This window comes from Ambystoma mexicanum, chromosome 7q, assembly GCF_040938575.1.
Source record: "Ambystoma mexicanum isolate Mex_15411 chromosome 7q, UKY_AmexF1_1, whole genome shotgun sequence".
Taxonomy (NCBI): Eukaryota; Metazoa; Chordata; class Amphibia; order Caudata; family Ambystomatidae; genus Ambystoma; species Ambystoma mexicanum.
Genome location: NC_090941.1, coordinates 840,230,932 through 840,258,607, shown reverse-complemented (window position 1 = coordinate 840,258,607; position 27,676 = coordinate 840,230,932). Strand labels below are relative to the sequence as shown.

The window sequence follows — 27,676 nt, the reverse complement described above, 5'->3', positions numbered from 1 at the left end:
AATTTGGTGAAACTCCGTCCAGCCGTTTGGGCTGTACCCGTGCGCAAAGTTTTTCCCCATTCAGTCTATGGAGAAAAGAAATTGGGGCCCCCCTCTAACTTTGCCTCCCCTGCACGAAACCTCACCCAACTTGCCGAGAAAATTCAGAGCAGGTCATATACTTTTTTTTGCAAAATTTGGTGATGATTCGTCCAGCAGGGGGAGCGAAGTTAAAAGCCTCCGGTAAAGTGCTCTTCCTATGAGTTTAGCAACTTAACCATAACTACAGGGCCGCTACCGCGGGCCGTGTAATATGTATATATGTGTTTGGGGTAGGGGATTGAAGGTGGTGGATGGCAGGGTGAGGTGATGGGGGGGTGGCTTAAACGGGTGATTGGGTGGAACCCTCCCACCCCCCATTAAAAAAAGTGGGTCCAAATTACCACAATGAAAAGTGCACTGGTTAAAGTGCAAACATGTTAAGTGGTCACAGTGAAAATACGCTGAACCACCCGATTGAGGGCAGCACAATGCACCACCGCCATAGTGCTGGATGTCTTTGTTTCGCATCATCACTATACGATGCTGTCATTTTTAACGGGGCAACCCCTCTTTCATCAAAACGTAAGCATTTGGCTCTAGCTTGCAACACTTGGCCACTTCGGCTCTATCCTGTAAGAGCAGGCTAGTACTCAATTTCCTGGTTTACCAATATGGTGCTGACCGCAAAGCATGCTCGGTTTAGGAGCTTCCCATGGAGATAATAGTTCATCCTATATCCATAAGCTTGTGCCACAGCAGATCCAGTTGGTTCAACCACTGCCTCCAAAGCTCCTCCACCAAACGTTCACTCTTGCACCAGAGGAAACCAAGACCAAACGCATTCTGTATGCCAAGCACGTTGGCCAGTGAATTGGGGTCTGTGTCCTACAGAGTTTTAATACATCCACCATCACATTCGGTTTGTAGCCAAAAACATCTGCTGTCACCAATTCTACCTCTGTGACTGCTAAATTTAGTTGTAAACATTTCATTAACACAGCTTTCAGATGGTTTAACGTTTTCTTTAAAAGTCTACTTTCCATGCTAAACTTCTTATTGGCGCCCTTACCCCTTGAACTTCGGCAATCAAGAATTGTACAATATAAGGTGTGTGTTCTATTTGCTGGGGGCCGCCAAACTAGGATAGAGTGTGGCCGCTTTCTCAGGCTATAAACCACTCTATTCTAGCGACCACCGATGTGGTAGTAAGTGATTTTACACAAGTGATGTAATTGTTGTGTTCAATGTTAGAGTAATTCAAATTGGCATACTGCAATATATACCTGTACTATATGCCGGCCTGAATACAATTTTAGAAAATTAGCATCTCATCTTCTCCCTTTATCACTGGGCAGTGCTCTACAGCACATTGAAGCAACCTGATGGTGGTATGTGGGTGCTTAAGAAGTCTACTTAGAAGTGATTACTTTGAAATGTATATGTAGTTGTGCGTTAAGGGGGGGTTTGAGGTAGGGGTAGTAGTGAAGGGCAAGAGGGGCCATTGGGGGGAGGAACCCCCAATTAAATAATGAAAAAATAGTAGTAATATTTCGAAGTAATTATTTCGAAGTAAATTACCGCCAAATATTTTTTTCCGCAAAATGACATGGAACCATTGCACGTGTACATTTTTTATGTAGAGGGCCCTGCTACTGTCCTCGAGCGAGGTCTTCCACTGGTGGTAATAGTACATGCACAGAGTAAGAGCATCCCTGTTGTATACTTTCACCATTAAAATGCTTCTACACTTTTCTTGGCACTCGAGGTTTTCTGAGCAGCTTTTAGCAAGTAAGATGGGAGGCCAGAACAAGAGCAACCAAGGAAGGATTTCAATTGTTCTTGGTGCAAGCACAGACTTATCCGGCCATCTAGATCACCTGGGACTTATATCCAGTGATGACCGGATAAGGAATGATTCACCCACACAACTGCCAGTGAGGAGCTCCCCCTATCTGCCCTGCTGACCATCTTCCCACCTGCATCTTTCTGGGGCCCATCAAGGCACCCACCTTTGACCACACACACCTACAGCCCTTTCACCTAATCGCACACCACCTCTTTGGCCAAAGTGATCGTAATGGCAGTCGTTACCCAGCTTACAGTCTCTACCTCCCAGCGATGCCATCTTCCCAGTGCACAGTTTTGCAGCCATTGTGTTGGACAGAAAGTGCAAGGGCAGGGGGTGTGGATGATTTCATATGCTTTTGCGAAACCATCCAGGTATAATTTTTCATCCCATCCAGGTATCAATTATTGTCAACCTTCCACACAACTGCCCAGAAAGTGCCCTATGCCAAGCAGACCTTCTGGCATTTTCCTTTCCTCCCCAGTCAAAAGAGTAAAGAAGATGAGAATGTGCGTGTTCCCAATCAACTCATAAATTCGCTTAACACCGCACGTGGAATTGCATGCCATTTGGATATGGCGATTTGGATCCTGGAGGGCTCAATCTGATATCGAATGTCCCTCTTTAGTGTAAAGCACTTAAGAGACCTATGTCAGCACCCTAGTTCATTTCCATCCACTTCCCCGGAGGCGCCCTTGTCCCTGGACCTGCCCCTTCGCTGAGTGTTCCTCTTCTTTACCCCTTTCCTGAAGACATTCTCTACCCTGGAACTTTACATGTGAAAATAAAAGAAAGATCACATCTGTGCGTGTGTATATGGTGCTATATGGCGACACTTCCAGTTCCTAAGCACTGTAACATTAGCTTTTGCCATTAGCCAATTTAGTGACACTCCGTGAATCGACCTCTGAAGGATTATGGACCATGCCGGCCCTGCTAGGATTCAGGCCTGTGCCATGCAGGCTGCAGCCTGATGCCGGCCAAGATTGATGGATTTACGTGGATGTGGAAACAGACGGCTTGATCTCTGTGAATTGTGTGCGTCTTGAAGACGCTGCCTTTTGAGCGCTGTCCCCATGCGGTGTGCGAGACCACCATTGAGTGAGAATGGTGGTTGCATGAAGCTCGCTTGACACCACTTATAGGTGTGTCCATCCCAGGATTGCCTTGGCAGTCCATTATCCTGGCTTTGTAACACGGCAGCAGTCTGGGTAATCCGCTTACACTAATAGTATCTAGGTGCGCCCGTCTGTGTACTAGTTTAAATTGTAAACATGTCCAAGCCTGCACATTAAATTACAAACCTGACGTCCAGCATCCTTTTTACAGACATCTTGAAAAGTGTCGTTTTTATTCATATTTAAATGGTCAATTCTTTAATTTGAAAGGGATCTCTCCTTTATTCCATATGTACATGTTACATTTTCCACACTCTTGTAACCAAGTTTGCTCATTATACCTGAACTAATTTTCTATTACATTCCGTGTTTTGGAATGTTTGTCTTCTAGCCCTTTGGGCGGGCTAGGCAGTGAGGGCGCTAAGTAGTACAGAGCGGAAAGAACGCTTCAAGCCTAGGGTTCCTTGTCTCCGTCTTTTCAGAATTCCCACTTGTGAAGATAATACGCATGCGCCGCCAGTGGCACGCATGCGCCGCCAGTGGCACGCGGCAGTTAGTGCGCCATCTCCAGAGAGCCCCCTTGATTTCTTTCATTTCTGAAAAGTTGAGCTGCTCCGTTTGAGAGCGCACACCTTTTGTGCGAGACCCATTATGGTTCTGTACAATCCTAGCATTCTGCGCATTGTTTCGAGGTATTGTTGATTGAAATCCAGGGCCAGACAGGCTTGTGAACAGAGAGGCACTGTAAGAAAGGTACCATCTGATGCTTTCCTGAAGCCATTCTTTAGTGCCAGAGGTAGGTTGGCTACATTCCCAGATTCTGTACGCCTGTCTGATAGAGCTGGCCTTGTTCTCCTTTCCCCACCAGACAAAGAGCACCTGAAGGAGCGGGAAAAGCTGGAAGCAGAGTTGGCAACCCTGCGCGCCACGAGTGAAGACCAGCGAAGGCACATGGAGAACCTAGACCACGCCCTCGGCACCGCTCAGTCCAAAGTGGCCAAACTAGAAGAGGAAGTAAGCTGAGCGCATCCTGTCTCCTGTGCGTGTGCATGCATGTCTCGTCTTATGTATAGCAGATGACATGCTCTAAAATGTCTGCTTGTATTTTTTCTTCACGTCATGTTAATGTTGGTGTTTAGGACAGCTACTGCAACTGCAAACCTAGTGACGCCAACCCCCTTACCTGGCATGCCCCCGCCATCTGGTATTCATCCTGCTTATCCTTTACTCTGACCCCTTGTAAAGAACCATGCAATGGGCTTGCTCCCTCCTCTGTACTTGTCTTCATGTATAGCATTTTGGTTCTATGCTTTAGTCTTTTTTTCTCAATAAATGCAATACAATACTTTACATGGCCACGAGAGCCATTCAGCACTCAGTTACCAATGTAAACTAGCCTGCGCAGCGATGCCAACCCCAGCCACCCTACTCTAACCCGTTGGCTTCAACTTGTTGAAACGCCCAATCGGATGCTGTACCTACTCAACTTTGGGCCCCTCTTTCTGATATTGCAAAGAAACAATAGGTGGTTTACAGCCAAGTAGACACATGCACCCATTGGTACAGAGTGACATTCTTAAATATTTCATCTACCACGCCCCGTGAGATTCTGCCACTGATGACATTGGATCAAGTTAGAAACATCAGGCCACTGTTGATAACTTGTCTGACGCACTATTCTGCTATTTTATCATTGGTATCTGCCTGCTTTTAAGGAGCATTAATTGCATTGGCTTGTGGAATAGCCGTTTCCTAAAGCCTATGCGAAGGCCCTCAGCAGTGACATCTTCGACTTAAATACTTCTGAAGAAACCTGACTCAGTAGGACCTAAGGTAATACCACCTGTCGTGGTGTTTTGTGTTTTAGAATCTTCAGCGTACGTTGGCATGTACTTTTCGGCAGCAGCTAGCCATAGTCACCATAATTTGCGGATGCACATGTATGCCTTTCACATCTGCTTCTCAAATGCATAGTAAAGTACAAGCATTTTTGGAGTTTATAATTGTGCAATATCACCTCTGCACGTGTGTCTGAGAAGGGGCATGATGTTTTCTTTAATGTGGTTAACCATGTAAAAACATGGCACAACAAGTGTGTTTACAGTAATTCTACTTCTGAAGCAGATTTATTAATCTATGTTTCGATCAACATCCTAATTAAGAACTGCCTCAAATGAAATGCCTACAGGAGGTCCCCTCTGTTTTCAACCCTTCAAACAGTAAACTGCAGTCAGGTTTTTAGAATATTTACACTGAATATATATGCAACAAATAAAGTACCTTAATTTGTTATAGGATACGTTAGTCCGAGACATAGATATCAGTTTAATTATTTTAGAATTGTGCCGATTTTAAAGAGCTGGTTTTAAACATTTTAGCGTTTCTTGTATTAGTGTGCTAAATATATTTTTAACCTGTGCCTTTTACATTATTGTGCAGCATTGAGCTTTGTCACTGATACTACGGGCTGAAAATCCCTTTTTGCAGAGTATACCCACTGTTTTCCACGTTACACGTGCCTATACAGCTTGGGAACTACAATTACCAAGAACATTGTAGTTCTCGCACGCATTGCTTGACACGACAGGCGCGTCACCGCCAGCACGTCGGAGACGGTTTGTGGCGCTTCGTGGCTAGGTGAGTAACACCTGGTTGCGTTGTTCACGCCCGCCTCTTCCTGCTCATTGCTTCATTTTACAATTTGTTATGGCATCCCGCTGTGATCTTGTATCCACTATTTAAAAAAAAACACAGAACACAATTACTTTGTTGTAAGCTGATCTTGTAATGCTTGAACCAGCTGATCCTGTAATGTCCGCTCCTGTTTCATATCTGGATATGCACTCAAAAGCGACTCTAAAGCCTGCTACCGCACCTCTACCCGTGTCTAGCACTGATATTAGTAATTCCCCTTCTAACAGGTCCCCTTTGAATTGTGTGCTCTCGAACACAAGATCATTGGTGAAACACTGCCATGGAGTGGCTGATTTTATTATCCACTTTAAACCAGATCTTTTTGCTTTAAACGAGACATGGGGTCACAAAGCCTCTCATCACTCCCTTCAATTAGCAACTCCCATAGGTCATTCACATTTGTACCTGAATAGACTGCACAAAAATGGTGGTGGGGTAGCTTTGATTTTTAAATCCTCTCTTAAAATAAATGTTTCCAATACACCCAATCTGGAACATGGTGAGGCGCTATTATTAAAACTCAGCCTTGATTCTATCTCAACCCTAAATATCTCATTATTATATAGGCCACCTATTCTGACACCTTTGTTTGAGGAACAACTATTAGCGTTCCTGGGTAATTCTTGTAAATTACACTCTCCTGCTATCATCATGGGTGATTTTTAATCTTTGGGCTATCAACCCTATTGATCGTTAGACCACATCACTTATGGAGTCCCTTTCTATATCTGATTTCATCCAATATGTTAAGGCTTCCACCCACACATGGGGTAACACCCTGGACTGGGTCCTGTCAAAAAATCTTATGATTGCACACATGAAGTTTGAAAATTGCATTTGGTCAGACCATTCCCTTATCTCCTTCGAGATTGTGTCCCCGATGACAATGGCTTGTTCGCATATGTCTCCTATTCCACTACAATCCTGTAACCTTCGAAAGGTCACCCATGAAGCTTTTCATGCTATGGTTCTTCCTTTGTTACCCTCCCTTGAGGAAAATATTCCTCTTGAAGATTTTACCTCTGGTATTAGATCAGCCGTAGATCAAACTTTCGAGACACTTGATCCTTTAAAACTCTCATATACAAAAAAAGCCTAACAATCTTAATGCGCCCTTTACGCCTGAGGTTATTGAACTCAGAGCACATAAGCATAAGCTACAATGTGCCTGGCGAAAGTCTCCGACAGACGCAAATCATAGTGCCTACAAACTTGCAGCCAAACATTTTAAATCTCAAAGCCAAAGAAGCCCACTTAAACCTTTGCACCCTAGAAGCCAAATCACAGCCAAAGGAGCTATTTTCGATTCTTAAAGAACTCAAAGAAAGCCCCACCACTTCACTTGCACCTGCAGATAATATTTTTTTTTTTTATTTTTTTATTTTTTTATTTTTATTGGGTTATGTTGCAACCCTTTAAAAAAAAAAAGAACAAACACAAGCCAAGCCTTAACATTCATCTCGAATCAGTGCCAGCCCTCATCTCACCATCTATTTCCCATAACATGGGCTCGGGTATGGATCTCAGAACGACCCAACGATCGAATCCACCGAGACATCGTGTAGATGATCTTTTATAATACGAAGAAAAGAGACCAGTGCATATAGCATCGCTCTGTTTGATCCATCAAACAGGGCTCTCCACCAATCATCTCGGGTGAGGAACTGAAAGTTCATTGTTATTGGGCTAAGGATGTTAACTCTTTTAGACTCAAACACAGAGCACATTAGGATTAGATGTTTCAGAGTTTCTTTAGAGGAAGCGCAGAAACGACAGGTAAGGTCCAAGTCCGGGGATTGTGACCAGTAGCAGAGGCGTTCTTTAGTTGTCATAACATTCAGTCTAAAGTGGAGATAAAGGGCCCGAGCCCACTGGTCCGGAAAACAAGCCAAATACAGAGGTACACATCCATATGCCCTTGCCTCGGCCGGCGCTTCGAGCATGGACCTCGATTTGGCTCGTTTATCACAGGTCTGAATCCAGTCATTTCTCCAGATCTTTAGTTTTGCCGCATCTGGATTTTCAAGCAGCAGTTGCATCGTGGTGTCGTACGTGTTAAGCACATCATGGCATAGCTTATTCCATTGGAATACAATTGTAGGGGCCTTGGCAGACTGTAAGTTGTGTAAAATATCCATCTGGGGCAATGTGCTCTTCATATTTAATTTCCTGAAAATGCTTAGAAGGTTCCAAGCAACTCTCGCTTGCATAGATATGTATCCAAGTTCATATCTAATGCACACTGTGGCGGTGCCTTTGGGAAGATGGAGAACCCTAGACCAAAAGATGTTTTCTAAGGAATTCCACACATCAGACCCACACCCAAAGGCATTTTCGCCAGCGTATATCAGAGACGGTACCACCTTCTGCTGGAAGAAAGTTAACGTTGGTCTTAAACTAAATTTTCCAAACTTTTTGTTGATTAAGACTGCTTGGCATGCCAATTGACGGCATTTTTTCTTGGCTGAATCAGCCCAGGGTGCATCATATATGCTAGCACTTAGCTGCATGCCTAGGTATCTGGTGTTAAGCACACGCCCAATGGGTTCTTTGTTCACATACCATTTAAATTTCTGCCGAATCATATTAGATCCTTGGAGTCTTTCAAGGACCATGACTTCGCATTTCCCTCTGTTGATAACCAGCCCGTTCTCTGTTAGATATTTTTCCACGGCATTCAGTTTCCGCTGTAGACCTATAGGAGTTGAGTCTATCAGAATGATGTCATCTGCATAGACTAAGTAGTCCACATGGGAGCCATGGAGTTTTGGCGGGAAAGTGCGGAGACCACAGAATGCATTCTTGATGTCGGATATGAACAAGTTAAATAGGATTGCCGCAAGCGGGCATCCTTGCTTGACACCTCGAAAGGTGTCAATTGGTGAAGAAAGGTTGCCCTTTTGATCTAGTCGAACTCTGATGGTCGTGTCCGTGTGAAGATCATAAATAGCAGCTAACAGACTTGCAGGGCAATTCCATTTGATCAGTTTAGACCAAAGCAGTTCTCTATTAATGGTGTCAAATGCCTGGGACAAGTCCACGAGGGCGAGATAAATCTTGGAATTAGATCGTAAGGCTTCCATTTTCAATCGGTTTAGTATTAAGAGGTTGATACCACAGCCCAAACCTTTGACGAAACCAGTTTGTCTAGGGTCCATCTGGTTGCAATTTGTTAACCATTCCGTCAGTTTTTGTTGAAGGAGAGTAGCATAGACTTTGCCCAATACATCAAGTAGAGCAATTGGTCTATAATTCTTTGGATTGTGGCGGTCGCCTTTTTTGAAAATGGGTATAATCACTGCCGATTTCCAGGACATGGGAGTCTTACAGTTATTGACAATCCTTTTAAACAACAGCTCGCAGAAGGTGGTCCATATTTCAGGTTGGAGCTTGAGCGTAAAGTTCGTTAGGCCATCAGGGCCAGGGGCTCTTGAGTTGTGCAAGTTCTTAATGACTCTCAGTATATCCTCATGATCGAAAACCAAGTCCCAATGTGACAGTGCAGGTGGCCTCCAAGCAACAACCTCATTGTTATTGCAGTAGAGGTTTGCATAGAAGGATACCCACTCGGCCTCAGAGACCCAAGTTAGCCTGGAGAGCATGTTGAGGAGCAAGATTGTCATTTATCAGTCTCCAATATTCAGCGGCATTTGAGCTCTTCATTTTTGATAACATTAGCTCTGCATCATTCTGCAACATGATATCTTTGTGGGACTTAAGCCAGTTCTTATAGCGTTGTTTAAATTTTTTGACAATTCCGTTGGCAACGCTGGGGGTTTGTTTGCGGGCCGATCTTATCTGCCAGCGTAGGAGGCGGTTCCGTTTTTGCACCTCAAGATCAAATTTGTGCTTCGATGAGAACAGACTGTTGCCCATGTGGGTCCTGTTTTCACGGTATTGAGTTAAAAGATAATCATATTCCGTGAAATCAGAGGTCTGGAAGCCCCTCAGGATGTTGCTTGTCTCAGTACAATCTAGATTTAAGCGAATCCTACCAGTTCCTGTTCTGATAGGAAAGGCCCACAGATCTCGAGGATTTTCAACTGTTTCCATGAATGTCAAGACCACCATGTCATGGTCGCTGTGCTGCATTGTTTGGACAGACAGACTAGTCGTTCTCATATGGATCCTACTGGATACAAAGATGTAGTCCAAGGTTGAGTTGAGATCGCCTCGACGCCAAGTAGGAGCAGCTGGAATATCGCCCAACGTTTGACCATTCAGCATCATCAGGTCACGTGTCTTCATTTCCAGACACCATTGGGTTACCGGAAGGAATTCTAAGTTATTTGCAGTCTTCTTGTAACCTGATTCATTCGAATGATCAAAGCAGTCAATATTAAGATCTCCACAGACTATCAACTCATATGGGGGGCCAGCTTCCATATACTCGTCCAAGGACTTCGTGACTTCATCTATGAAGTTTATGGTTCCACTCACTGCATGATTCCAGTAAAGATTAAAAATACAGATGTTAGTTGTAGCTCCAGCGGGTGTACTTCCCACCCCGACCGTAGTCACCTGTATATATGGAGAGATGTTAATTGAATTCAGAATCCGAAGACCTGAGTTGATCCTGGCAGCTACAAGGAGACCTGCCATCGGTCTCCCCCTAGTCTGTTTGAGCGCCGGTGTATGGGCAATTTCAAATCCCTCCAAAATGGGTTTTTCACAGAGCCATGTCTCCTGTAGGCAGATAATATCCAAGTCATCGGCCCAGGTGGTGTTGAACAGGTGACTGAAGCCTCTTGTGTTCCAGGAGCCCAAGGTGAGGGTTTTTTTGTTGTTATGGTTCTTGGGGGCCTGGCGTTAACAAGACATGGTGTTGTTTAGGGTTTCAGCAACCCAGGCCCAGTCATTCCCTTGCGTCATAGATGATATGTCTGACACTGGCCGGTCTTCAGTTCGATGTGTTTGGCTGACTCCTTGGATTGTAATCTTGATGTTGTTTTGGCTAGGTAACTCATTCATAGGCTTCCAAGGCTTCTGTACCGGGGAGACGGGTCTTGAATGGAAAGCCGCAGTAACCCGCTCACTTGAGCACTTTGGAGGAATTTTGTCATCTCTACCAGCTTCCATCTGGTTCGCGGCTTCATTCAAGGTCTCTGTTGAGGCCCTTGTTGAAGCTAGTGAGATATCAAACCCTAGCGACATTAACACTGGTCCGGCTTGGAGCAAAGTGTCAGCTATGATTTTTGACTGAACATGTAAAATGACTGCATCATTTTTGGTTTCCTCGAGGAATTCTACAATTTTCAGGTCACCTGATTCAATTGCCCGAAGGCTTGGGATCAGGTGACATAGCCATAGAACATTGTGGCGATTCAGTATCAAATCATCATCCGAATCAATCCGTTCTAAGAGTACCTGATGGTAAGAAGACTCACTCTTCCAATGTTTACTCTTAGGATGTTTGTTTGTTATGTGCTTTTTCAATGTGGGATTTCCTTGCGGCACTCCGAAGTCCTTAGAATACAATGGTTTAGTCTGAGTCAGGTCCTGTAATTTAGCACCTGAAGGATCAGTCTTAAAGGCTTTGGGTAGTTGCCGATTAGTACAGGGGATTAAAGAAGCTTGAGTTTCTGGATCTTTCGTTTTAGAAGGGCCCTTACTGGCTGCAGGTCTTACGGCGTTTCTCCTCGAGCGTCATGAAGGATTTAGAACAAAAGTTCATATCATCTATGGAAGTGATGATTGGCCCAGTTGCTTCACATATAGATATGATTCTAGATGTTTTCCGGGCCGGCACTTTTGACGGAGAAGAATTACTGTCAGCCAAATTTAATCCAGTGTCGGGCCGGTTAATTATTGTAGGGCAGACTACATTCGAGAGAACAGCGGTGTTATCACTCTTCCTGGATACGTCCAGGGGGGTAACTGACAACAAATTGTGCTCCACAGTCCCATCCACTATGTCGGCTACTTCGTTGTCATGTACCGACATGTTTAACAGCTCCTCCGATATGCTACATAAATCAATTATAGGTTCAGTGGCCGGATCTAACTCAGTGGCAATAGCATTTGGCTGAGGTGCACACACATCTTGTTTCTCTTTTGGAGTTGTTTTGTTGACGATTACATTCAGAGTTTTTAAATTACGCAAGAATTTCCTGGAATCATTACCTCGGTTCTTTTTTTTCATTGGCATGTTTTTTGATTTTTTGTGTTCGTTGCCTCTGTGATTTCCGGTTTTCAGACCAGTGATGGGCCCTCTTGTAGGGTGTTTAAATATGTCGAAGACTGCAACAGCAGCATCATTTCCAGAGTTTAGTGTATCGACCGGCACCTCTTTAACAGGAACAGGACCAAGATTTAGGTTTGAAGAGGCAGCCACTTGAGTATCATGAAGGGCCAAATTCTCTGCATCTTGAGTTTCCAGGCAGATAGCCTGAAAGTTGGTCAGCACAAGTGTAGTCAGATCAGTGGCGGCGGAGGCAGGCTCAACCGTTTGCGGGCCTGTAGCACATGGATTGAGTATCAACAGCGATTGCTCCTGACCATCTTCGGGTGTAACCTTTTCAGTACAAGCTACCTTGTCTGCACTTCTGTCGCACTCAAGAGCAGTGGCTTCTGCAATCTGGGCGCACGTGGCTATTGGTATCCGAGGAGGTGAACATGCTACATGGTTATTTGGAGTTCGAGAGGTCTGTGCATTTCTGTCTTCAGGAGCCTCAATGTAGCCAGGATTGTCGGCTTTTTGTTGAAAGAGGTGTAATGCCTGTTTAGCCACTTCAGCCAGTAATTTTCTGTCTAAGAGTGCGTTTTTGTTACTGTCTATTAGAGGAACGAGTGCCATTTCCACCTGTTTGTTGGTATGTAAGGATGTATTCATTAGAGTCATTTGAGAGTTCTCCAGATTAGCAATCTTCGCATTTAAACCACTAATTGAAGCTGTTAAATCTTTCATGGTGTCATTTATGTGTTCATACATTTTTAAAAAAGGAGCCAAAGCAATTGTGGTTGATGACATAATGAGAGTTTGAAGCTCTTGCATATTTGATGTATGGCATGCATTGCCAATGCTGTCCATTGTATGGCCTTTAGATCGCCTTTTGCCCACTGGAAGGCGTCTAATCTTGGGAAAGGGGCGCTCCATTATAGATGAGTCCGATGAAGATGAATCTGACTTATCGTCAGATTGGGAACTCATGCTTGAGGGTCCATGCATACGTTGATGGGAGTTAAACGATGCACCATTTTGCGATATGATGGGGTCAGCCCCTTTCGCAAAAGCAGATTTCTTTTGTGAGCATAGAATGCTCGGTGAGAGACTCGAGCGTCCACTTCTACTTTCGTTCAGATTGGTCGTAGCAGATTTCTTCTGTAAGCATGAAATGCTAGGTGAAAGACTCGAGCGTCCGCTTCTACTCTCAATCAGGTTGGTCATAGGAAGGCTCAGCGGGGGGCTTTTGGCCAACGACTCCGATAGGGGCACACCAGCCACAGAGTTAGTGGGCGCTCTCGTTGGGGCTATATCACCCGGCGTGAAGTTTTTTGTGGCCGAGATATTTGATCTGCTTTTATTCAAATGCTTAAGGTCCATCAAGAGCTTATTAACAACTTCTAAGGAATTTCTGCGGTTGATTGGGTCTTTTTCTTGCAGAGTCGGCATCATCTCTCCCTCAGCATTTGTAAGGGAGTCACGGGTAAAGGATTGTAAAACCGGGTTTTGAACCGGTTTAATCACTTCATTAAATGTGAACGCTGTGTCAGGAGAACTACCTTCGTGCAGCGTATTTAGTGGCGACGCCGGGAAAGGTAGCAACTTCTCATGTGCACTGTAGAATCGTGGGCGTGGAGAACCATTAGTTGGTTCTTTCTGTGTTAAGACACCTACTGCATCACAATCACCAGGGCTCATTTGGAGCACCTGGACACCAGACATCACACTATTGAGTTGACAAAGAGGCGTTTGCATGACAGCGAGATCATTTCGCATTGGGCTACTGTCATATGATGAAGTACTAGCTGGGAATTCAGAAGGGCCAAATGTTAGGGCCGAATTAGACATGTCCATCGGAATATCTTGTGTTTCCTGGGCACTAGCACACTTATCAGGTGGCCCTTCACGTTTACTTGGACACGGGGAGTGGGGTGAAAAAGCATGGGGAGTGGCCGTTTTGAATGGACTGGGCTGGGCAATAACGATGTCAATAGTAGGCTGTAAAGCAGTTGCCTCGGCCACTCTCTCAGCCCCCAACCCCTCTGCCGCTCCTCCCATTAGCCGGGAATGAGAAGGAGAGTCCGGGTCCGCACGTGAAGTGGCTGCCACACAAACACTTACTGTTTCTCCATCGTTGTCGTTGTGTGTATGTGTCAATGTTATCTGCATCAGACGCTCACCTTCGTTCTTAAATTGCACACCGTCGGGGTCAGCAGCGACAGCAAGGGTAGGTGTATAAAGTGCCACCGGAGACTCCGCCGAAGTCCATGAGTGTTCGGAGTCAAGGCACGCTGGCTCGCGCACACGCTTCCTTTGGGCTCGAGTCTTTATAGCGTCACTCGCAGTCTTCCCTTTCACCAGAGCCGTGTAAGCGTTGGTTCGCATTATAGCTGCGACTGAAGCAGAAGTGAACACAGTGTGCAGGAAGCCAGGGGAGTCCAGAGGAAAGTCCCGGTTTCCACGGACTTCCTCGGACTCCTCAGACTCTGCCAGACTCCGCGCCCGCTCCGCGGGGAGAGGCAGATTTTAAGCAAAAGTCACTCCCACAGCAATAGAAAGCAAAGAGTTACTGGTCACTCCTCAGACTCTGCCAGACTCCGCGCCCGCTCCGCGGGGAGAGGCAGATTTTAAGCAAAAGTCACTCCCACAGCAGTAGAAAGCAAAGAGTTACTGGTCACTCCTCAGACTCTGCCAGACTCCGCGCCCGCTCAGCGGGGAGAGGCAGATTTTAAGCAAAAGTCACTCCCACAGCAATAGAAAGCAAAGAGTTACTGGTCACTCCTCAGACTCTGCCAGACTCCGCGCCCGCTCCGCGGGGAGAGGCAGATTTTAAGCAAAAGTCACTCCCACAGCAATAGAAAGCAAAGAGTTACTGGTCACTCCTCAGACTCTGCCAGACTCCGCGCCCGCTCCGCGGGGAGAGGCAGATTTTAAGCAAAAGTCACTCCCACAGCAATAGAAAGCAAAGAGTTACTGGTCACTCCTCAGACTCTGCCAGACTCCCAGATAATATTTGGTGCCAACGCATCCATGAAAGTTTTGTTAACAAGACTCAAACATCAAGAGAATGTAAGTGCTCATGTAAACTTGCTATCTATCCCTGCCATCTCCTCCAGCAATATGGCAGATACATCTGTCCCTGATTCATCACTTTTTACTTTTAAAATATTCTCAATAGAGGAGGTTACAAACGTTGTTCTCAATCTTGCACCTACTTCATGCAAAGGAGATATTTTCCCTGCATCATTTTTTAAAGACTATATCGCTACCCTGGCTCCTTGGGTAACCAGATGTATAAATCGCTCCTTTCACGAGTCTAACGTACAGGAACATATCAAAAAGACATGGGTTACGCCATTGTTTAAAAAACAAAACCTGGACCCAACAGAAGCCAGAAATTACAGACCTATAACAAATGGCCCTTTTATGCTAAAAAAAATACTAGATAAAATAGCCTATATGCAGTATCAGACATTTGTAGAACATCACAAGATCTTAGCTGCCCAGCAATCCGGCTTTCGGCCGAATCATGGAACCGAGTCGGCTTTACTCGACCTGAAATCCCATATTGCTGGTGTTATTGATGGGGGTAATACAGCATTACTTCTGTTTTTAGATCTATCCGCCGCTTTTGATCTGGTTGATAACCAACTTTTGGTGGAAAGACTATCCACGGTGGGTAAATGTTCCCACTTGGCTACAGCTTGGTTTAGTTTGTTTTTGGGTCCAAGAATTATGAACGTTACCAAAAATAACACCAACTCTAACAGCTCCACTCTTACGTGTGGCGTCCCTTAGGGGGCTTGTCTTTCTCCGCTATTCAATATCTACTCAAGACTTCTATGTGATCTTCTGGCTAAAATGTGCATCTACTTTGCAAATTATGCTGACGATACACAGATTGTCATTAAACTCTTGGTTGTGTATACTGATGATTCCAATGACATTAAGCACATCCTCGCCGAGATCTAAAAATGGATGGCCTTTAATTCTCTAGCCCTTAATAAGGCAAAAACAGAGCTTCTTATCCTGGGCACCCCACACAAACTGAAAAATCTCGATGCTAGGTATGACAAATTTTTCATTGCTCAACATTCTATCTCTGTTTCCAAAACTGTTCAGACTTTGAGTTTTTTTTAACGCTTATTTAACATTTAATCGTCAGGTCAGTCATCTCAAATCATCCTGTTATTACATACAGCTACTTTGGCATATTCGTCCCTTTTCTGTCAAAAATAAATCTCGCTATGATAGTAGCTGCTATCATAAATTGCAAACTTGATTATTGCAATAGATTAAAAGGCACCCCGCAGATTAACATAAAAAAATTGCAAGTAATACAGAATGGGGCCTTACTTGCTGTCTGCGGTCTTAAATGCAAGGCACACATAACAGAAGAAAGAAGGAGCCTACCACTGGTTGCCTATTAAACAGAGACTAGAGCGCAAAGGTTTAGTCACAGTATTCAAGTTTCTTCACGACAAAGCTCCCTCTTACTTGATTACCAGGATTATGAAGAAACCCATTGAACGCTCATTGCGTTCCAATTACACCACTCGTCTTATACAACCACGCTCCACTCTTAAAGGCATGGTCTAGTAAAAAATGTTATTGTCCCTACGGGTCGGCTATGTTTTTTTAAGCCTAAGTGGCTCGATTTTAGAAAACTTTCATATGGACCTTACCCGAGTTTTCGTCCATTAAACGCACGCGAAAACAAGCACCAGGGAGCCGCCATTTTCTGATAATCCTATCTTTTCCCCGATCGCCCTGGCTGACCTGCTTTTGCGGCACTAAATCAATTCCCCCGCCCCTGAGCCTGACATTATCAAAACATTCATATTACCCGCCTCTCTCCGTGAAGTTACTGTGCTGCGTAGGCACACGCGCCCAGTCGTCTTCTGCGCGACTCCACACAGAACCCGGAAACCAACACAGATCAACTCGCAACACAGCGTGCCACAATTCGGAATATGAAACTGTACTTTAAAATGAAACCGCAACACAGTACATTTGGTAAAGTACATTTATTTGACATTAAATGTTTACAGAATAGTCAGCAATTGCCATATGAACTCCGAAAGCCATTTATTTTCTTTTCTCTGTATCCGCAATAACTGTTCCGTTTCATCTTGAGTCACGCGCTGTTCCTTTATGGTACACAGGGTGTTCATTTTCATAAAAAGAATCACTTTGGAAGCACGGTGAACCGCAAGGCTGTTCCATCAACTAGGCACTAGTCCAGCCTCAAGGTTGATATGTTGCTTCTAGCCACTAGTACAGCGTAAGGGCATGTGGGCCCTTGGCGATCGTCCCATAATATGGTGATCGTGCTCCAGTTGTTGACACGAAGCTGCAGGTGTCTGCTGAAGAATCCATCCGCCGGTGTCTCAAACAGATGGCAGTGGCAGAATGGGATCAAATACCTGTTATGAAAACAAAAAAATGATAATTAGTCTCGCTAGCCGAACTTCATTAATATTACTCGTTTTAATTATTACGGCCGATCAGAAACTATTTGCTTGCAAGGATAGTTCAATGGAGTATGTTCGTCTCTAAAATCAATGTGAAAAGTAACGAGATAAATCGAGGCCAACACACAATGAGAAACAACTGTTTGTCTACATGCCTGTGTAATGATATGATATGGCATGTGTAACGCACCTATACACAAGTGTTTCAAGGCGCGACGAGGCAGGGGGGGAACAAGGGGAGACAGACAACGATACTACTAGGCCAGGTGTCATTCAGATCGCGCAAGGGGAAGGGGCGAGGGGGGCAAAAGTGCTGTTCATGGTTAGTAGAATACAAGATAAATAATAGGGCCAGCTGGTGGCAAGTGCGCAAGGTAAGTGCCGGGAGAAGGGCCTGAAGGATACAGAGACAGTCCCGTAGTACAGGTAGGCAGTGCAGGGAAGAGTGGCTGGGCCAAGGAACGAGATAGTTGAGACCTGTGGACCTGCATGCCCATGTGCCCACTACGAACACGTTTGCCTTTCTTTTCCTAGCTCTTCATTCATTCATTCATTTATTCATGCATCCATTCATTAATTCTTCATTCCGGTATAAAAGCGTCTAAAGATTTACTCACATTATATTTGAAATTTCCATTGTGTCTCTTCGTAATGCAGTCTGTAAAACGGACCGTGCTCTTGACAACGATTTTTCGTATACTGAACTAAAATGAAACTCGGTCTAGTTTCTGAATTTTCTGCCTTATCGTCTTACGTTATTGCGCACTCCCTTCAAATGTAGTTCTTTCGGCATGGTCCCTGTCTCAAGGTCAAAAAACAATAGACCCTTATACTTCCAGTGCGACTTGTGGGCCTCATCTGGGTGCTGTCCTTCGCATTCTTTATTTGCAACATCACGTAGTATAGGCATCTGTGAGAACTTGAAGTTTAGAATCCGTCTATGTAGTGCGCCTCAATGTGCAAATGCGAACTGGCTTCTCTCCCAAATGCCACGGCCCGCTTGGCTGGCACGTTGTAAGTGCCCCAATTTTGTCCCCGTTGTCTGCGAGCTTTGCAGCCCAAATTGAGACATTTAATTTTTGGCGGAAGGTCAAGGAAAGTATAAAGTACCACAGGAGTTGAGTTAAAAGTGAGATTTATTGTTTGTTTGTTTGTTTGTTTTATTATTTGCAATACGCAAACCTCCCCTCCGTTAACAGTGCGCAGCATTTACATTTACATGAGATGAGACATGAGAAAAATATATACATACACATATGTGAGGTGAATAGAGAGAATTCAAAGATGACACCCAGCTTGTTCGCCACCCATGATGGTGAAGGTAAGCGTTAGGTTTACAGGTACACTGTACAATAACATTTATTTACAAAAAGACAATCGTATTGCAATTATTTAAACCGGGATTTGTACTTCACAATCAGCTGTGCTTCGGGTGGGCATGGCACAGTCGCAATGTTCGGTGGCAATGGATCACTGCTCTGCACAGAAACATCCAAAATTCCATATCTGTGCTTCTCTAACACAGCAACAATAAGGCCTTTCACAAAGACGAACTGCATTTCATCATAGACTGGTTTGATCACCCATTGCTTACTTCGTTTTGAAAACACCTTAGTGTAGAGAGTCATTCTTACTTTACCCCTAGTCCAAGATTGTTCACGTCCGACATTGCTGTTATGGGCCAAGACCGCTAGTAGAGTGCGATGTTTCATGCCCCGAAAGCTAAAATGCAAGCGCTTTGGCCTGTACTTTAGGCACATATTGTGGAACACCTCCAAATCTCCTGTGTGACAGAATTCTGTCAGTCCTCTCAAATCTCTTGATAATAGAGTTTTGGCGAAAACAATCTTCTCAATGGCTTTGTGTGTCGGTGAAGATGGAATCAACCACTTCTTCTTCCGTGCCTCCTCTGGGGACAAAGGGCCATGTTCACATTGGTGGAAATGTTCATTTGCTGTCCAGCGGTGAACGTTGGTACAGTGGTGCATCAGTGACCGCCATTTTTCAAGTAGTATTTCCACTGACCCCTCACAAGTTTTTGAGCTCCACCAAAGATGGTTGGTGATAGAATGTGACCACTGCAAAATACTTTCAAAGCCTTTTTTTTTCCCTGCAGCCGAGATTTTCTTATTGATTGATTTAGCAAGATGCCATACGTCAAATTGATGTTTAATATGTGGGAACTGCTCTCTCATTGTCTTGGCAATTGAAACGTGTCTATCCGTGGCTATGAGGTCGATGTGCATTCCCCTTGATTGTAGATATTCCACTGATTTTATAAATCGTAGTTTCTCCATGGCCACTGACGATGTACATTGTGTTACCTGCACGACCACCGAACTCACATTTTTCTTACTATCCATGTCCTGAAAGTGGTAGGTGCAGTACTTGGCAGAAAATCCAGGGCTGTCGCACTGTCCATCGCCGGCTAGCCTGAATCATTTGCCTTCGAATGTACTTGCTAGAGACAATTGTTCAATTTTCCAAGCATCATTAATGGCCGGAAACAGATAATCACGTTGGTATATGTAGTACAGCGCTTTAGAAATGAAATGGAGTCCCACAAACTGAAAGAAAGCCTCTAACTTTCTAAAACTGGAGCCACTAAAAAGTGATGCAGCTGCACACAGTAGATTGCCTGCTGGCAGTTTCCCCAGCATCGGTTGTGCAGACCATGAGAACCTATGATTTAATCTACAGGCGGCATTTATTTTGACGTTACTGCCTTTTATTTGACGAGTCACATTAATCAATGGCTTCCCACATACTTTCCCTCTAATGGAATGCACACATTTCAGCATACTTATAATTTCCATCAAACAACTGTCGAACACAATGTATTTGCTCTCTTTCGTTAGACTGTCATCCTGCGTCAACGTTGTTTCGGCCTGTGACGTTGTGGAGATTTCAACACATTGGAAAGTAATATCGCTGATATCAAGTTCTGATGCGTCTATGGATGCTGCGGCTGGTTCATTCTCTGTCATTTCGACATCTATTACTTCAACATTGATGGGAGAACACAACAATGTTGACAGGTTTTTTGGTGGCAAATTTTTGGCGGGTGTAGATTGTGTAAATTGATCTGCAACTACTTCAGAGCTATCTTCAATACATTCAATAACATCTTCTTGTGGTGGTGCGGTCGCACTGTAGCTATGGTCCAATGCAACTTTGCTGTAGTCTCCAAACACAGTTAATTCATGTTCTGGCCATTGGACATGAGCATCTCAAGCCTGAACACGCCCCGCCTCAATTAATAGTTCCTCCGTAGTTTACACGGTCTGGCAAGTCACATCTCTCATTCGCTTCACTGTCTGTGTGTGTATAGTTCTGACACCCACGGGTAACTGGAGGAGAGATTGGAAAAGGGATGTTCAGTTTAAACACAAGATGGAGTGTAGTAGAATTGACTGGAAAAAAACATAAAATAGTCCCCAGCACAAACATTTTTTTAAAGTTATGAACTGTTTGTAACTAACCTTTTTTTGTTTTTTTTTCTTTGCAACTTTTTTGACTCGACCTTCAACATCTGCACGCTGTAGCTCCGATTCGTTTCTGCATGTCATCCCTTCCTCTTGCGCTGCAACGACTATATTTTCTGTATCCGCATAGACAGCACGGAATGAGGCTCCATCGTCTCCCTGAAACATAGTACTTTCATTACTATGTATCAAAATATTGTTAGCATAAAACACACGTGAGGACGAACACACAGGTACATCTCAATAGCCAAACACGATTTAAACATTGTGTAAAACAATCAAACGACAAGTATTCGACCAGTGATGATCTATTTTGATGGAACTGTCAGTATCCATACCTCTGGCTGTGCATGGACTGCCATGAATGGTTGTATTGGAGAGGAGGCATCCGCATCTCCCTGAAACACAGTACTTGCATTAGTATGCTTTTCAATATTGGAAACACAACACACACTTGGGGTCGACGGCACAGGTACATATAAAGCGATGACCACAAATGATGCATTGTCCAAAAGAATCCAGGAAAATCCAAATACGATCACATTTCATCGACTTATTTCAATGATTCCTTTACATCTGCATCATCTAAATGAGATGTTGTGATTGTGGTGGAAACTCCGTCGTCTCCCTGAAACACAGTACTTGGATTAGTATGGTTTTCAATATTGGAAACATAACACACACTTGGGGTCGAACGCACAGGTACATATAAAGAGATAACCGCAAATGATACATTGTCCAAAAGAATCAAGGAAAATCTAAATATGATCACATTTCATCGACTTATTTCTCCGATTTATTTACATCTGCATCATCTAAATTGGATGTTGTGATTGTAGTGGAAGCTTCGTCGTCTCCCTGAAACACAGCACTAGGGAAGAAAGTATAGCAAATGGAATCACGTTATATGATCACGCATGATGGAGTTGTCATTATCCATACCTCGTGCTGCTGAAGAATATCTATGGGTGTTGCAAATGTAGTGCGCACTTCCGAAAGCTGTTGCGCCGATTCGTATACGCATGGTCCCGCTTCCACTTCCCCTGGAATTACTTGAATGTCAGGCTCTGCATCAAGTGCAGGGGTTGACGCTCCATCAACTGCCTGAAACATAGTACTTGCATTAGTGAGGATTACAATAGTGAAAACATAACACACACCTGGGGTCGACAGCACAGGTACATATCAACGGCTAACCACGAATGAAACATTGTGTAGAACAATCAAACGACAAGAATTCCAGCTCTGATGATGACGCTCGATGGAGCTGTCAGTATCCATACCTCCAGCTGTTCAACATCTAGAAATGTTGTAGATGTGGCGGACGCTTCAGCATCTCCCTGAAAGACAGTACTTGCATTAGTATGGATAACACTAATTATAACTGAAAACAAACACCAGTGGACGATAACTAAGGTGTATATCAATTGGAAAGCACTAACCAAACATTCGGTAAAATGATTACACGATAAAATAAAAATATTACTTGACATGCATAAAACAGGTCTGTAGCGGATTAGCCTAGTAAGATTACCTGATATGCGCTAGAAGTGGTTGATAACTGCGACCACGTCAAGGATGTAGAATGTTCTTGCTTCAGATTCAAGGGGTAGTCAGGAAGTTGTAAAGGTAAATTAATGATTGATAATGAAAAGCCAATATTAAAAATAGCCATGTAAGGCGACAGAATACTTGTAAAAGGCTCAATACAGCACAGTTCCCTGTTCCCATATATATACATTGCGTTTGTGGGTTATGAAATCGAAAAAGAATATATTGGTAAATGTCATTATTCAAAAAACTATACACTCATATCAATATCAAAATTATTACAAGGGATAGAACACCTACAATATCAATTCATCCGTTCGGATATCTACACACTACCGCAAGGCCTAAAGCTAAATCCGGACACTTGACTCACCGGTGGCGGAATGTGGACGAATAGAGTGGGAATAGCGTTTTCGAGCAATTTCCGTGTCGTTCGCCGTTTATTCTTCTTTGTTACCCAAGATGTTGTGTACATGTCCAAGGAAAAGTGCCGGCTGCAGATGCGGTATCGATCACCCCTCTTGTCCTGTAAGACTTGTTGGACTCTACTTTCCAGCTCATCCAGTGGATACCCGCAATGTCTGACCCATTCTCTTATTCGATCAACAGTTTTCGGGAATACATGCATTGTAGTGCCTTCAGATTTAGCATGGGTCTTCGAAGGGCAACTGCTAATCGAACAGGCAGGCATTGTTGACAAATCTGAAAAGTAAATATCGACATTATTATACAATCTTCAAGAATAAAGATTTGAAACAAAAGTAAATGAATCATACAATGATCAATGCAAGGTTTGTTTTGGTCGCAGGAACTATACCAGTTCATTATGTGCGGCTTAGTATTTGCATAAGTTGCAGAAATGTATAAATGATGTGACTAAAAACTGAACATGTGACAAATCCCTTGGATGTTCTGTATTGCACGAGAAGGAAACATGCCTACATTATAGACTGGACCCCCGAAGGGTGCAATTCGATGACAATAGACACAGATGAAAATAAATAGATCTATTGATAGCATGGCAATGGAAACTCAAGTCAATAGCAATGAGACCAATGAACCTAGCACTATTGTGTACTCAACTCGCAAATAGATAGAAATTTAAAAATCTGCGAAATATGACTAGGATACATGGCCTTACCTTGACCAACAAACAGTTGGATTCAGCAAGCAGAGCAGTATGTTGCAGGAGAATAGGTGGGTGGCCACAGGTAGCACACTGATGGGCTTGCTCTAAGCGGTTACAGAAGTTCACGGATAGCACGACGACGAGCAGGTTAGCGTAGATCTCAGTGGTTGCCAGGTAACATGTTCAGGAGTTGACTTGCAAAGCACAAAGAGGTTCTCATGAGACATACCAAGTGGTTTATAAAGTATTAGAAACAGGGGTGTGTTTGTCAATGAATGACGTATGTATGTCGTGGTCTTAGGGGGGGCGGCCTGCTTCAAGGGGAGGCCTGGCTGGAGACACAGGGTCTGAGGAGGCCATGTGACCGATGGCCCCTTGGCGTAGGACACCTTTTGAAGTGTACATGTAGTTTGGCACCTTGGCCTTTCGCGCCCCTGACAGCCCCCCATGCCAGCGCGCATCCACCGGCGCGAACCGCCTTTGATAGAGGGGGGTGGGATGGATGGGCCTGGGGCGTGCAGATAAGGCACAGGAAGACTGCTGAATGGAGACACACTTATGTGGATTGCAGGGGGGCGGCCTGCTTCAAGGGGAGGCCTGGCTGGAGACACGGGGTCTGAGGAGGCCATGTGACCGATGGCCCCTTGGCGTGGGATACTTTTTGAAGTGTACATGTAGTTTAGCACCTTGGCCTTTCGCGCCCCTGACAGCCCCCCATGCCAGCGCGCATCCACTGGCGCGAACCGCCTTTATATCAGTATATCGTTGCTTATCCATAACAAATGCCACATACCGGAGATTCTTGTGAGCACACACCCACACTTCAACCGGTGTATTATAGTGGTCAAGACCCTAAGGCCTGTAAAATCCAATGGTAATTGTTAGTATAGACATATGTGTGACTTTTATAGAGACATAACCCACTGAAAGACTTTGAACAAGTGTTATTTAGTGCATGCATTATCGAGAATATGTTATGTTAGCTTAGATAGATAGTGACCACCCTGCTTCACAGCGACCAGACCTTCACCCATTCGGAGCACAGATGTCTGACGTCCATCCTTGAATGGAGACACACTTGATTCATTAAAAAAAAATCGAAACAACCGTTGTTAAAATATATGTGGTGTTTTATTTTGTATCTTATTTTCATGACACAAAAATACAAGACTTTAAAGATTATACAGGTCAGGTTGCAGCACAGCGAGAGAAAATCCCCTGTACTGTCCGCTGTCACTCGGGAACGTTTCTCTAATGGCACGAACGGCACAGGCAGGTATCACTCTTCGAACGCGGTGTCCAAGCCTCCCGTGGAGCCACCATGTAAAGGAACGATAGGCCACCAGCCTGTACCACCTGTGAAAAGGAATGAAACAAACTGTTTTTAAATGACCAAGATAAGTTTAATAAACGTTTGTTGTCAATGACAATTCTTGTAACTAATGGCATTCTGCACGGACAAATGCTATCTAGACAATGCACACTATTGAACGACTTGCATGCGTTACAATGATATGTAGATGTAATTTTGGATATAGTAGAAGAACATGAAATAGGAGTGGCATGATAAGCAGAGTATACTTACTCGTTACTCGGATTACGAGGACGAACAGTTGCGCGAAGTTCGTGTATAAGCACCAACATTATTCTCAACACAGTCCGTGTGAGGCAGGCTGCCCTGAAGTCTGGCAGCTCGGTGATGCATTGCGGTCGTGGCTTGCCTTCCGAAATGTAGGCCAGGCATCCCGAGTTTTCTCGGCAGCAGCAGTTCTCGTCCTCAGTTGGCATTAGCTTGCACCGATTGCATGTGCACCAGGTGGAGACGCCGTCCATTCGACTAGGCCCATGCTCTTCATCTGTTGATTCGTCCTGCCAACTGCCGTCCGAATCCCCATCGTTTTCGCATGCTTCCCTTTCCAGTAGTTCCTCCTCGGCATACTCGGGCTCGTACATATAGGGCATTATTGTAGCCATTGTGTGTTAAACAAACTAAAATAATTTATAGCTGTCTTACTGGTATCTGTTCACACGGGCTACAAGCGGCGAAGGTAGCTGACCAGAGCACTGAAACGAGTCACAGAATACTCAAAGTAACACAGTGAGAGGAATGGAATCGAAAATCTGCTGCTGTGTGTTGTGAAACGGTCTGTTTATACTTATTGAGGAAAGAGGCATCCTGCCATTTCCATGGCGACACGTCATTAGCTGAAGTGCAGCGAATGTTGACACGAGACGTGCTTTGGCGTTGGGAAATGGGCGGTACGAGTCTGCTGATGGCAGGCTCAGGGGCGGGGGAATTGATTTAGTGCCGCAAAAGCAGGTCAGCCAGGGCGATCGGGGAAAAGATAGGATTATTAGAAAATGGCGGCTCCCTGGAGCTTGTTTTCGCGTGTGTTTAATGGACGAAAACTTGGGTAAGGTCCATAGGAAAGTTTTCTAAAATCGAGCCACTTAGGCTTAAAAAAACATGGCCGACCCATAGGGACAATAAAACATTTTACTAGACCATGCCTTTAAGAAAATCGGTGGTCCCAGCTTCAATTCCTGGGCACCCTCCTTATGGGAATGCCCTCCCCAAATATTTGGCTGACAGTGACTCTACAGTCCTCGTTAAGAAGAACCTAAAAACATTTGTGTTTGATGCCGAATGCGGTTGATCACTAACTGGCCCATTTTATTCCCTAACAAGCCTCCCTCAAATGCTTTTTTTTGTTTTCTTAAATATGTGGTTTGCTTCTAGGGTCTTCTCCTCTGACCACTCTTAGACTGTCTTTCACATGATTCACCTGTGAGCGCCCTGAGGCCTTCAGGTTAGTGGCGCAATAGATACAATTAGATAGATGGATAGATAGATAGATAGATAGATAAATGTACATATTATGAGTTTCAGTGAACATTATTTGCATATGTTTTTTCGTAATTCTGAAAACCCAGCTGAGTTTTATGATTTGGTGCGCTGACGTGCCAGCCCTAACTAACTCGCTCCCATCTTGCTCAAATTCATGCCTGGAAAGAGCAATGAATTTGAGGATCCTAGGTTATGTAATGTTTTGCTGCACCCACCAAGCAGTACATATGCAATCTTGATTTGCTTGTCGGCGTAATGTAGCGATCCATGCAGCCAACTAGTTGTGCCTTGCCTTTGACAGGACCTTACACTTTAGTGCCTATATTATATCATCACATTTTATGTAATACTTCATGCTGGATTCCTCCCGCTTCTTACCTCTTTCATTATAGTTATTACCCAACTCAATGGCACTCAATTTATCAACCTCAAAAGGACGAAGCTCGGAGTCAGTCCTGGTGGCATTTAAGCGTGCGAAATGTGGGTTGACCCCATGTCTGAGGTGAGACTTGGCTTGCTAAACCATTGGCCACACAATAAGGTTATATGCTGGTAGTACAGTTTTTAACAGCACACTTTTCAGGGAATGTATTTATTGATTTTCCCCACTAGGTTAAACAAAGTGTATGAATACACTATAGTCGATCTGTCTACATTCTGAAATAGATAATGGGCTTCTTAGCTTAAATTTCCCTGACACTTACTATACACAGTTCCATTGTTCACCAGACAGCTAAAAACACATTTTTGTAAGATCTTAAAATGTGGTTATTTCCTTTTAGCTACAGAAGAAACAAGTCTATGTGGAGAAGGTTGAGAAGTTGCAGCAGGCACTGACACAGCTTCAGGCAGCAGGCGAGAAACGTGAGCAGCTGGAGCGGCGGCTTCGCACCAGGCTAGAAAGAGAGCTGGAGTCTCTAAGAATGCAGCAGGTGAGCCTTGCTCCTATCTAATGAATACACCACCAGACTATGAAAAACTGGAAAAACAGCATTGAGATTGAGTGTTTATAGAGCTGCTGTTTAGTTACTGTTACATTGAATGTAAACCTGGCAAGTTACTTTTCCCCCCCTTCCCTTGCAGTTTGCTAATAGTCCTTATACTTTTGCACATCCAATGGGCACCTGTTAAAATTTTGAAATTTCATGAAGATTGGTGTTTAATTTTATATTTGAGGTATCCTGAAATTAACAGACTTCTCATAGAAAGTTTGTCAACAATGCAGTTACTGTTCACCATATTTTCCAGGTACTGGGAATTTGCGGAGATCTTTTTCATAATAATATAAAACATAACTGTTCCTGCAAGAAGTGCATACAAATAATAGTTTTGTTATAAAAGGAAAAT

At 44.1% G+C, this 27,676-nt stretch overlaps 1 protein-coding gene across 2 annotated transcripts in view; it reads left to right on the top strand.

Moving 5' to 3' along the window:
* AMOTL1 (angiomotin like 1) overlaps positions 1–27,676 on the top strand; it is a 1,007,056-nt gene that overhangs the window by 867,658 nt on the left and 111,722 nt on the right. For both annotated transcript variants that reach the window (XM_069639243.1, XM_069639245.1), the window contains 2 exons: positions 3,854–3,999; positions 27,112–27,261. In XM_069639243.1, the coding sequence (XP_069495344.1) occupies positions 3,854–3,999; positions 27,112–27,261 (296 nt within the window). The remainder of the gene's footprint in view (positions 1–3,853; positions 4,000–27,111; positions 27,262–27,676) is intronic.